Raw genomic sequence first — 12,503 nt, 5'->3', positions numbered from 1 at the left:
CTCATAACCACGCAATGGAAACTGTTCCATTGACGTGCATTGGTTTCAGTACAGCCGCGGTGCAATGCGTTGGCGTCGCCACATAACACTGCGTGTGGTAGAAACGGGCCCTAACTCAGGAGAGCTTTAGTTACCTGCTGCTGGCCCCTTTGTTACATAAAGAATACATACACAGAATGTTCTGGGGTGCATTGAAATAGCAATCTTTCCTTGTTACTGGTTGACTTCCGCGTTGACGCAGTGGCGGGGGGAAGTGAAAAATTTTTTGGTGACGGCGTGGAACGTACTTCCTGTCTAGCAGGGGAGTACGTCACTGGGCAAAGGGTGTGTGTGGTGGGGCGGCGCTATGCATATTTTGGCGCACTCTGCCGCAGGGCCATATGTTGGCCATTTTGTGTGATGCGACAGGGCATCACACTGCAAACGCACATCTGTAGAGTAAAGCCGGCCTAAATGTGATTTGACATTAATTAATCAAGGTGTTTAAAGCCAATGGGAACCGCTACATAAAAAAAAGAAACCAGATACTGACCTAAAGAGAGGGAAAGCTCTAGGTCCTAATGAGCCTCTCCTCTCACAGTGCTGCGCTGTCCCTAGGAGCAGTATTTCACTAAATTCATCAAATACTGCTCCTTCCGCCGGCGAGGGTGACTTCGGAAAGACTTCTGGAGCCTGAGTACTCCCGAAAACGTGCCGCTTCATACTGCGCACGTGCGAGCGCCCTCTATTGCGCATGTTCAGTATGGAGCCCCTGCGGCTGAGGATTTGAATGGGGGAGCAAGCGGCGCACCGAGGATATCTGCAGAGGAGAAGGAAGTCTCATTAGGACCCCAGAGCCTTCCCTCTCCTTAGGTAAGTATCTGGTTTCTTTTTTTTTTCCCCTTTTTTGTTCTTTTATATTAACACCACCTTGGCGGTAATGATGAGCTCAGCTCGTCCATTACCGCCGCGGTGGATTTCTCAGGCCCCGGTGGGCCGATTGTCACAAGTTTTTTAAAACGCGCGTTGATTGATCGCCGCCGATGTGCCGCTACCCGCCGCGTTACAGGCCAACCCCAAACCCCCCCCCCCCCCAGAGACCCCTTGCACAGCCTGGCCAGTCACCACCAGGCTGCGCTATGGGGTGGGTTGGGACTCCCTCAGACGCCATGACGTCATCCCGATCGTTGCCATGGCGACGGAGGAAGCCAAACAGGAAATCCCGTTTTGAACGGGATTTCCTGTTTGCTCCGATCGCCGGAGGTGATTAAAAGGGGTAGGGGGATATTGCTGCACAGCGGCTATCATGTAGCTAGCGCTAGGCTAGCTACATGATTTAGAAAAAAAAAATAACTGCTGCGCCGCCACCCTGGTGATTTAAATAGCACGCCAGGGTGGTTAAAGCCAATGGGTACCAGTAAAAAAAAGAAAGTCAGATACTCACCAAAGGCTCGGTCCTAATGAGCCTTCCCTCTCCTCTCCCGGTGCCCTCGGTGCTGTGCTGGCTCCCGCGTTCGCGTCTGCCACCGCAGGGACTTCGGAGGTCTTCGGGAGCACTCGGGCTTCCGAAGACGGGCCGCTCCATACTACGTACGCGCGAGCGCGTCATAGAGGGCGCTCGCGCATGCGTAGTAAGGAGCGGCCCGTCTTCGGGAGCCCGAGTGCTCCCGAAGGCTTCCAAAAGCTCCCTTCGGCATGCGGAAGTGGCAGTATCGGAAGTGGCAGTATTTGACCGAACTGGTCGAATACTGCCACGGGGGATCCTGCGCGGCACCGGGCACCGGGAGAGGAGAGGGAAGGCTCATTAGGACCGAGCCTTCCCTCTCCTTAGGTGAGTATCTGACTTTTTCTTTTTTTTACCGGTAAACATTCACTTTAAGCGATGCCCATTGGCTTTAATCCATAGTCTGCCAGTATACTTTTTAAAAAGTTACACGCAAGTTCCTGCTATGTTTGAATTGTTTGTTTATTAATAAAAGTGTTGCCTAAATCCACATGTACAAAGTCCACATTAGTCAGTAGGGATGATTGTTGAGGGGCAAATATATTTGAGATGATTGAGAATTATACTCATTTATCATCATACAGAATTATGCTAATTACTAGCCATTTGTCCCATTACATTATCGGGCGCAAGAACAGAAAAAGTCAGACACACGCTACCTTCTTTTGTGTCACCCACAATTCTTCCCTTTGAGCCTTCCATTCACAAAGTTTGTCCCTATCTGTTGTGTGGCGCGGGCACAACCGTGGCCCTGTGCATGTGCAGAACCAACTCCCTGACACCGATGCAGGCTGTGGCAGAGGGTGCAGTGACTCAGGTTTTATTATATAGTATTATTAAAATCTAATGGGTGTACACGCCCATTGTGAAAGATCTGTGATCTATGGCTTAAAAAATAATTGAAATGTGTACGCTGTTTGAACGACCGATTATATTTAAACCTACCTGGCTGATTGATTCATCGGTTTGAAAAAATTCTGTCTACCTGGCTTTTTTTTTTTTTTTAAGTCATTTAAAATTCCCCAGAAGGTGCGTGTAATCAGCTGCTGGTTTGCTTAGTTGTTTAGGTTGCTTTAGTCATTCTGCCTGACTGTGTGTATCTTTTTGCATTAGCAAGTATAAGAATAGGTGATCGTATATTAAAGAGCACCTCAGGTGAAAATGACAGAGCCCGTCAGGACAGGCTCTGTCATTTTTGCCTTAGGTACTCTTTAGATCTGTGTTTTTTTTGTTTGTTTTTTTTTAAATGGATTTTACTATTGTATTGTAAGCACTACTGTAAATTACTGTAATCTGTTTATGTCATGTATAAAGTAATGTAGTCACACATTTTCCTTTCCTTTTACACAGCAAATAAACAAACTCAAAAACTTGACTGATGATGTGGTAAGATTTCTTTTGGTTTTGCTGATCTAACCTCTGCATGGCGAGATTTTAATTGTAACACTAATTTCAAACTGATTTGGATAAAGTTGGGGAATGGTTAGATATGTTACTATTCAGTCCAGAATAAGCCTTGTTTGTATCCCATTCTCGAAGACAGTTTCGGCTTGCCAGGTCTTTAAACTACAACTCCCCTCCCCCTCTGAGCCCCATGCGTGTGCTGGTGCATAGCCCCACCCCCTTGTGGAGATGTGCTGTGTACTCTTCCATCTCACTCTGTTTCAGATACAGAGAGCGCCGTGTCGCTTGTCTGCAAGAGGGCTGCACGTTGGAAGACCGCACACAAGGGGCTTAAGGGGATGGAGAGAAAAGACCTGGCATGTCATAATAACTTTTTATGAGAAGGGGATGCATACAATCTTTAAACTTCATAGTCTCTTAAAGTCGTCATTATCTAGGAACTTTAGAGAAGCTTGTCCCTTCCCTTACTGTCTTAATCTCTTCAGTGGCAACAACAACAAAAAAGGACACTTTTTGTTTCAGCGCTGAAGAGTAAAAATGTCCACAATTTGTTTCTATTGCGGAAAAGGAAATAAAAGATCTCTGTGCAACCAAATAGTGTGTTTATACTTCCGTGGTTCTAATCCTTCCCTAATATAACAGTGTTACCCAGTGTTACTTTAAAGAGAACCCGAGGTGTGTTTAAAGAATGTTATCTGCATACAGAGGCTGGATCTGCCTATACAGCCCAGCCTCTGTTGCTATCCCAAACCCCACTAAGGTCCCCCTGCACTCTGCAATCCCTCATAAATCACAGCCGTGCTGTGAGGCTGTGTTTACATCTGTAGTGTCAGTCTCAGCTGCTCCCCCGCCTCCTGCATAGCTCCGGTCCCTGCCCCCGTCTCTTCCCTCCAATCAGCAGGGAGGGAAGGGATGCAGGCGGGGACTGGAGTTCTGCAGGAGGCGGGGAGAGCAGCAGACTGACACTATAGAGATAAACACAGCCAGCTCTGACAAGCTGTTTGTCAGCAGCGTGGCTGTGATTTATGAGGGATTGCAGAGTGCAGGGGGACCTCAGGGGAGTTTGGGATAGCAACAGAGGCTGGGCTGTATAGGCAGATCCAGCCTCTGTATGCAGATAATATTCTTCAAACCCACCTCAGGTTCTCTTTAATGAGTACCTAAAGTGAAATCTAACATGATGAGATAAAATATGTATGCAAAGTCTTAATCTTCCAAAGAAATAGCCTTTATGTTTGAGCCCTTTAAGACCTGGGGTACACTAGAGTGCCTTTTTTTTTTTTTTGTATTTATTTATTTTTGCTTGCAAAATGCTTACCCAAAGCACTAGCGATAGTGATAGCACTTTGTGATTTGAGTTTTGTATGCATAAAGAGAAATCTAGTAAGCAAAATATGGCACAGTGAAATATATCCATGTAGAAAGAATACAGAATAGAAACATGAGCTTTTCTAAGCACTATGATTTGAAAAGCTCTTGCTAATGTAAATGCCATTGGTATTTTTTTTAGATTACATTCCTCAAGTGGAATGTCACACACAGGATTACATTAACAAGCGCTTCTCAAAATCACAAGTGCTTAATAAAGTGCTGCTATTGGGTCCCAGGCCTAGGGGTTTGTGTACACTACCAGCACTTTTTGAGTGCCAGTGATATGAAAAGCTCTTGCTAATGCAGTGTTATGGGTTATTTTATCATTATTTTATAAATGACGTTGTTCAAGTTAGAGCACACCCATAGCACTACATTAGCAAATACTTTACAAATCACTGGCACTGGTGTGAACCAGTCCTAAGGGTTCTACATTCGTTTTTTCTGCAGGTGCAAACTGTGTATGCAAATGTATGAATCTTGAAAATGAACCAATAAAATAAACCAAAGGTGGGCTTTGATTAGTCCAAGCTCCATATGCTTGCTTACAAAATTTGCATAATCCTCTCATTGAACATCCCTATTCAAGATTTGTCTGATTTGGAGTTGAATTACATTTAAACTACAGTCATGTAACTGAGATTCTCATAACTTCAAACTTAAATTTTTAGCTGTTAAATAAGACTATGGGAATTTTGAAAAGTCCCTATGTAGGATTAGGACTATAGATAATATTTATCTCATCATTTTATTTTCACTTTAGGTTAGTTTTAATCTCTTTTTTTAAGCCTGCATGTGCATGAATTGGTAATCTAGGCTGTTAAATTAAAAAAGTAATTGGAATGAAAGCTTTGCAATCTTTACATTAGACTGTAGACGGCTTTTGTAAAACATGAAATGGCCTATTGCAAACATGGATTGATGGGGTTTGATAGTATTGTTTTCATCCAAGAATTTGTGTTACCAGCATAGAGACAAGGTAAGTGTGGGTTCTCATTTCCAGCACACATTCAAAAATTAGGAGTTATCCAAATCACTCCTTATCTACTGTAGGTCAAACATGTATCCAGAAGAATAGTGTGGCTCTATACAGTTATCAAGCTGACACATCATTGCATTCCACCATTCTGTTGGTGTGCTTCGCTTTCAGGGACAACAAAGGGACGACTTGCACATTCAGCAGTAATGCACTGTGGGACACCTCATATGCTCCCTCCAACCTGAATAATCACAAATGGCTTCTTTTTTAAGAAGGCAAATTTCAATTTTGCATTTTTGTGGTTTGCATCCTTGTTAGCCCCTTACACGCTCCTAGGCATTCTGGTTATATTTGCCGATTTTGTTAGAGATAAGCAAGCCTGCACTGCTTTCTGCAGTGAAAATAAATGTTATTACACACAGGGAATGCTTTTAAATGTTTTTATGTATCAAAGAGTAGTTAATGAAATGTTAGTTTTGGAAGTGTAATCCCACTGGAGTCCAAATGTGTCCATTAATGGTAATTAATCTTGCCACTTCTATGTAATATGAGGTACTAACTAAAGTATCAATTTAAAATGTATTTATTCAGTTTATGCCTTTGCTACATTCATTTGGTCACCTTGTACAATCATTGTATAATGGGCAACTTAAAGGGAAGGTTCAGGGAGGGGATTAAAAAAATAAAAATAAATTTCCACTTACCTGGGGCTTCCTCCAGCCCGTGGCAGGCAGGAGGTGCCCTCGCCGCCGCTCCGCAGGCTCCCGGTGGTCTCCGGTGGCGCGCCCGACCTGGCCAGGCCGGCTGCCAGGTCGGGCTCTTCTGCGCTCCAAGGCCTGGAACTTCTGCGTCCCACGCCGGCGCGCTGACGTCATCGGACGTCCTCCGGGCTCTACTGCGCAGGTGCAGAACTACTGCGCCTGCGCAGTACAGCCCGGCGGACGTCCGATGACGTCAGCGCGCCTGCGTGGGACGCAGAAGAGCCCGACCTGGCAGCCGGCCTGGCCAGGTCGGGTCGGGCACCGGAGACCACCGGAAGCCTGCGGAGCGGCGGCGAGGGCACCTCCTGCCTGCCACGGGCTGGAGGAAGCCCCAGGTAAGTGGAAATTTATTTTTATTTTTTTAATCCCCTCCCTGAACCTTCCCTTTAAGGGGGTTTAAGGAGACATTGTTATGAGGCCTGAACTGAGGAACAGGGAATGACCACAATGTGCAGTGATACAAACAACTAAGACCATAACATAAGGTGCAAAGTAAGGTTTTATTGTGAGCAGTGTAAAATATAATGCAAATAAGATGCAACCACATGCACAGCAAGCTATATACAGACAACCAGGGAATGCAATGACATTAATGCAAATATGATGCAAACATATATGCTAACGGAATATATACAGTGAAGCTTCCACAACCAGACAGTGTGCACACATACAATTAATCTCTGACTACCTGACTAACTATATACAAGCAAACATACACAGGATAATATATATATTTACAATAGCGTGGTACCACCGGGAGCAAGCAAAGACAGGTCAAAAACACGTATCAAGGTCAGCAGCGGTAATATAGATATGTCAAGGTACAAAGGAATGAGCAGAGGCAAAGTCAGGACTAGCAAGGTTCAGCAACAGGCAATCAGATCACGGAACAGGTTACAAGGAACAGGACTCGGATACATGAGTGACCAGGAACTCAGACCTACAGAGATCGACGTTCTGGCAATTGCTTGGAGGAAGAGGCAGTCTAAATAGAAGCAAGATAAAGCTGGTGGTAATTAAACAAAGTCCCATAGAGGCCTCTGCAGGACAGACAAAGAACTGTAGTTCTTTGTTACAGGCAGCATACAGCCACCTGCTGGTGGAAGGCAGAACTTCAGGGCTGCTAAATGTCCACAAAGCCCTCTGCTGGTGGCACAGTGAAAGTCCAAAGTTCTCCAAGTAAAAGCTGCCACCAGCAGGCAGGAGAAGGTCCTGCATAATTCTTAACAGACATCAGCTCTGGGGACCCACAGTAGAATTAGCCACAGGGCTGGGCAGATCAATAAGGCATTGAGGAGACAGTGGTGGGAAGCACTGAAGCCATTTGGCATCCACAAGTGCCATTAACACCACAGATAAACATTTATTGTAATAAAAAAATAAATAAAATCGATCTGCATCCACTTGGTTATTGAATACGGAAATGCTTTGTGTCCTCGGCACCAACACAACGCAGTTCTTTTGCAGTGACTTTGCAGCCTCTTTCCAGGTGTCTTCAGTGGGTGGGGAAGATATGGAGGATGCAATACCTCCCAAATTTTTAGACAGGTGTCGTGAACAATCCCCTGGACTGTTGACCTTCCCAATCTAAACTGGTAATGAAGGGAAGCAACAGTTTCTCCAGTGGCAAGAAACCGGAAGTACACAAAAAAGTTACAATCATTATCCATATATGATTGTCACTTGTAAAACAGTGGCACAAGGGGGAAAAGTGTTGCTGCTGTCACCTTCAGAGGCAACCACTTGTATGCAAATGTTAACAACATTTTTCTCTTGAACAAAATCTGCGTACTCATCTCAGTAACCAGTAGCCGTTTTGCTGTGTGCACACAGTCTCTGAAGATACTGAGACATCAGCGCCCACAATTCATCAGAAGTCTGCACAGTCATTCTGACATAACTGAAAATTTGCAGGATGATTTTGGAGATCAAGTGTCAAAAAGACTCCTCGTTTTTGCTCAACTATGGGATGAACCCCCACATGCTGGGATTGGACACCCTCCGAACCGTCGGAGGATTGCAAAATGGCACCCTCGCAGCCAAAGGCTTCAGCTGCAAAAGACAAACTTGAAGATAATGCCAAAAAAAGCAATCCAATCCAAACAAAGATCAGAGATCTGGGACAACAATGGGCTCTATTCACAATGAGTTACCGCATGAAGTAATTTAGGTAGTGATAAATACCGACCAAAATATCTCCATTTTGAAATTCTTATGTTTTTTTTCTCCCTAAATTACCTCTTGCTGTAAAAGTGTGGTAATTGCCTCAAAATGTATGTCCAATTTGAGATTCTCAATTGAATAGTTGATGTTAATTAAGGATTTTTTAATCGCCTACAAATGGTAGGTGATAATTTTCACTTCTCTGCTTTTGGCCTTTACTATGGAGCCTTTTGAGCTTTTGTTTGCTTGAGTTTGTCAATTTTACATATAAGGCAGAGAAGACGTAATCTCAAGGCGCACTTTCAGAACTCGTACAGATTTTCCGATGATTTTATAGATGCCAAGGAGGAAATTCCTCTTTGCTCTAAAAGATAAGCAACAACATAATAACCTTAAAAGAAAAACATTTATTTGTTACAGCTGGTACAAATCCAACAACTCTTCAGTGTGACAATAGTTAAACAATTAGGTAAGCGCTTCAACCAGAGAGTATCAAAGTATAGAACCAGCTAATGAATCAACAGAAATTTAACAAGTAGAGCGCTATCCTGCTTTGTGCAAGCTAGAAAGTCATATAAAGATGACTGATGAGTTGCTTAACAACGAAACGCGTTGGGCGGAGTTACGGAGCGACGTGCTAAGCGTGTGATGTCACCGGATGCGGAGCGTCTACACGTGGAAATTCTGAGCTATCCCGGCGGGGTAACGAGCGGTAAGGCTGATATTTTGTGCGGGGAGGCAGTAGATACTGGTGAGCGTGCAGGACATCGCCGCAGCCGCCTGTCATACCCAGCATAAGGCCTTTTACTGCATACCGCTGCTTTTAACCTAATATTTTTACTTGTATTTGGAGATGAACTTTTATTGTCATTTATGACATTTTTTTAAATAAACCTGGATATTTTTACGCCATGTGAGCGTTCTTCTCTTCCTTTGGTGACACTATTGGCATTGGTACAAGCTGGAATCGAGGAGATCCTGCCTCTACACGTGAGAGCCATAACAGATCGATAGGCTGTGAGGTGGCCAATACCTCAGATGCTGTGACGGGCCCATATAGGCCGCTGCATCCGGTGAGTGGGGATCTGAAGGGGGGCTTTTGATCCCTAACAGCCATTGTTTATATGAACTGTATCTGTAGCCAGGACACCTGGATGAACTGTGCTCACTGATGGACTCTATTTGATGCTGATCTGTCTAATATTCTGTCCCAACTCTCCAGTGTGTGTACTTCCTGCTTTCATGGAAGCAGATATAGGGTTAACATCCTGTGTGTACAAATTAGCTGCTCTGCTGAGGCAGCCAGCTGGCACAGCTGAGAGCTCAAATTACAGTTATGATTATTCACAGAAGAGGTGGAATTAGACAGGCTAAATTATATACATACAGGGTGCATTTCTATATGTTTTCCTTCTGTCCTGCGCAAGAGTTGAGATCCCACTTTAAATGTGACAGGCTTTCCTGGGTCGTCTCTGTGTAATGGGTGGCAAGCAAATGGGCTGCCCTACAGTGGTCAAAAAAAGCTTTATTTCCGTACATATTACTGGCAGTTTTATCACCTGTTTTAGCACACTTTTATCAAACCTTTATCACACTCTGTAAATTTTTAGTGAATACTCAAAAAAAATTGGTTAACTATCGCTAGAGGTAATTCTTCACCCAAAAAAGAGTAACCGCACGTGTTATTGTGAATAGAGCCCCATCTCACCCGCACATGGAGTACAGGAAGTGCAAAGGCATTGCCTCATCCTGTGCACCATATTCCCAGCCGTTCCCAGCCCAGCCTGCTAAAGCCATGAAACAAATTTGCGTTGTAACAAAGATTGTAAAAGACTTGAGATGACTTTGGACACTATCATTAAGGGCTCTTTCACAGTGCGACGTTAAAGTCGCACGTTATCAAATTTTCCAACGCAGACTAACGCACAGCAATGCAAAGTCTGTGCGACATTCAGTGCGCACGTTGCGTTGTAACGTGTAGCAATATTTAGAAAGTGCTGCATGCTGTGCGTTAAGCAATACATTTGCTGCATTATGTGTTGCACATGCTCAGTAAGTTTTTTTTTTTTTTTAAATGTAACGCATGCGCAGTTTTCGTTCTATCAGTATGCAACAAAAATAGCGCACCAAGAGACACATAACGTAGTACAAAATAACGTCCAATTTTATAACCTACATGCGCTGCGTTAGGGGCACGTTGTGCGACTTTAATGTCGCATCAAACACAACGTCCCACTGTGAAAGAGGCCTCAATGCTAGTGTTTAAAAGCAATTAGAAGCAAACATCGAGCAGAGGCCCCTGTGAATCAGTCTTTACTATTATCTTGGTATTTGTTGCGTGGTTTTTGCAGCACGTTAAAAGCTGCATTTACACAGTTTTGGGTAATTGATTTCTATGTCTCTCTGCATCAAATACAATGGCGAAGGTCATATAAATCTTCTCATCACAGGATGCAGCTTTTATTCCACACTTTTTTCCATTTCAATATATGTCTACATCACAAAAAAAGGGTAGAAAGGTAATTGATTTTCAGGCTGAACAAAATAAGGCTGCATTTTCTTCCCATAAAGGTCTGACTGTGCTCTTTGTGATTAGCCTAATGACATAATGATTTTGCATGTCTAAAATATTGAACAGCTGGGTTATGTAGGCAATTTGATGTGTTGCAAGGTTTATTGTTCATATCACCTTTTGGAGGTTGCAGGAGTATGTCTGGGAAGCTGGTATTGTAATTGGGCTTCATTTCTTTATAGATAATAAGTCTGATGAGAAAAACTGTTTCAGTATAACATGCTATAGCAATGCATTGGTGAATCTCCTACAGCTCAAACACAAATGTACTTTACATTGAATTCCCTTTACACAGACAGCTGCACATATACTTTTTATTTGCACTTTTCAAGTTCCTTTCATGAGCTATTGTCTTTTTCTTGGTCCAGTCTCTTCCAGGGCTGTGTAGTCGGTACAAAAATCTTCCGACTTCTCAGTTTATGAAACCACGACTGAATCCGGGAACCCAAAATGGCCCAGACTCCGACTCCTTACTCTAATACTTAACGGCTGTGGATTTTGTACAAAAATCATCCGACTCAGTCTCCTCAGTTTATGAAATCAACGACTCCGACTCCAACTCCGGGTGCCCAAAATTACTCCGACTCCTCGTCTCTGACTCCACTGGTCTCTCCATGACAACTGCTTAATCTAACTCTCAATCTCTGGTGTGAAATAAAGGCAAACCTGAAATAAATATAAATTTCCAAGATAATTGTCTCTATTTTACTAATGATAAATAGACACCAGTAATCTAGTACAGTCTCTTATTTTTATTCTCAGTCAGGGCCCTTTTCCACTAGCGCGTTTGCGCTAGCTGAATCGCAAACCGCTAGCGATTTTAAAATCGCTAGGGTTTGCTAAATAACACCAGAATCGCGGTAGGTTATTTCCACTACCGCGATTTGTTTTTGCCTTAAACGCGGTCGCGCCGCGGAGCGATATTTGCCGCGATATTGCTATGCACTACAGTGCATAGCAAAATCGTGAACGCAAGCGCTGGAACTTTCCTGCACTTTGCTATTCAGCAATCGCTAGCGTTCAGCGTGAACGCTAGTGATTGCTAGTGGAAAAGGGCCCTCAAAGGACTTAATTTTTAAGATTGAATTTTGAACAGCAGCTGTGATAGTCATGAAGTAATGACCTTTGGAATTTTTGATTACTAAAACCTTATCAGCACTTTATTGGACTGAATCTGACGAGCTGTTTTTTGCATAGATATCAACTCCTTGTTTTTAACATTTGGGGTCTTGGAAAACAGAAAGGCGCTTTACATAATTTCTCAGTAGAACTACTAATATGTTTATCTCATCTTGTCACATAACATTTCAGGTAAAGGTGGCCATACACTTATAAATTTGCAGCAGATTCGACCGTCAGATAGGCATCTGTCAGATAGGCATCTGTCAGATAGGCATCTGTCAGATAGGCATCTGTCAGATAGGCATCTGTCAGATAGGCATCTGTCAGATAGGCATCTGTCAGATAGGCATCTGTCAGATAGGCATCTGTCAGATAGGCATCTGTCAGATAGGCATCTGTCAGATAGGCATCTGTCAGATAGGCATCTGTCAGATAGGCATCTGTCAGATAGGCATCTGTCAGATAGGCATCTGTCAGATAGGCATCTGTCAGATAGGCATCTGTCAGATAGGCATCTGTCAGATAGGCATCTGTCAGATAGGCATCTGTCAGATAGGCATCTGTCAGATAGGCATCTGTCAGATAGGCATCTGTCAGATAGGCATCTGTCAGATAGGCATCTGTCAGATAGGCATCTGTCAGATAGGC

At 43.6% G+C, this 12,503-nt stretch overlaps 1 protein-coding gene across 4 annotated transcripts in view; it reads left to right on the top strand.

The window, feature by feature from the left end:
- Positions 1 to 12,503, top strand: part of DIAPH3 (diaphanous related formin 3) — an 847,513-nt gene that overhangs the window by 37,840 nt on the left and 797,170 nt on the right. For 3 of the 4 annotated variants that reach the window (XM_068267829.1, XM_068267827.1, XM_068267830.1), the window contains exon 2: positions 2,834 to 2,869. The exons of the other annotated variant lie outside the window; for it this stretch is intronic. In XM_068267829.1, the coding sequence (XP_068123930.1) occupies positions 2,834 to 2,869 (36 nt within the window). The remainder of the gene's footprint in view (positions 1 to 2,833; positions 2,870 to 12,503) is intronic. 4 annotated transcript variants of the gene reach the window in all.

This window comes from Hyperolius riggenbachi, chromosome 2 (genome assembly GCF_040937935.1).
Source record: "Hyperolius riggenbachi isolate aHypRig1 chromosome 2, aHypRig1.pri, whole genome shotgun sequence".
Taxonomy (NCBI): Eukaryota; Metazoa; Chordata; class Amphibia; order Anura; family Hyperoliidae; genus Hyperolius; species Hyperolius riggenbachi.
The sequence above is the reverse complement of the archived record's forward strand: the minus strand, read 5'-3'. Positions and strand labels throughout refer to the sequence as shown.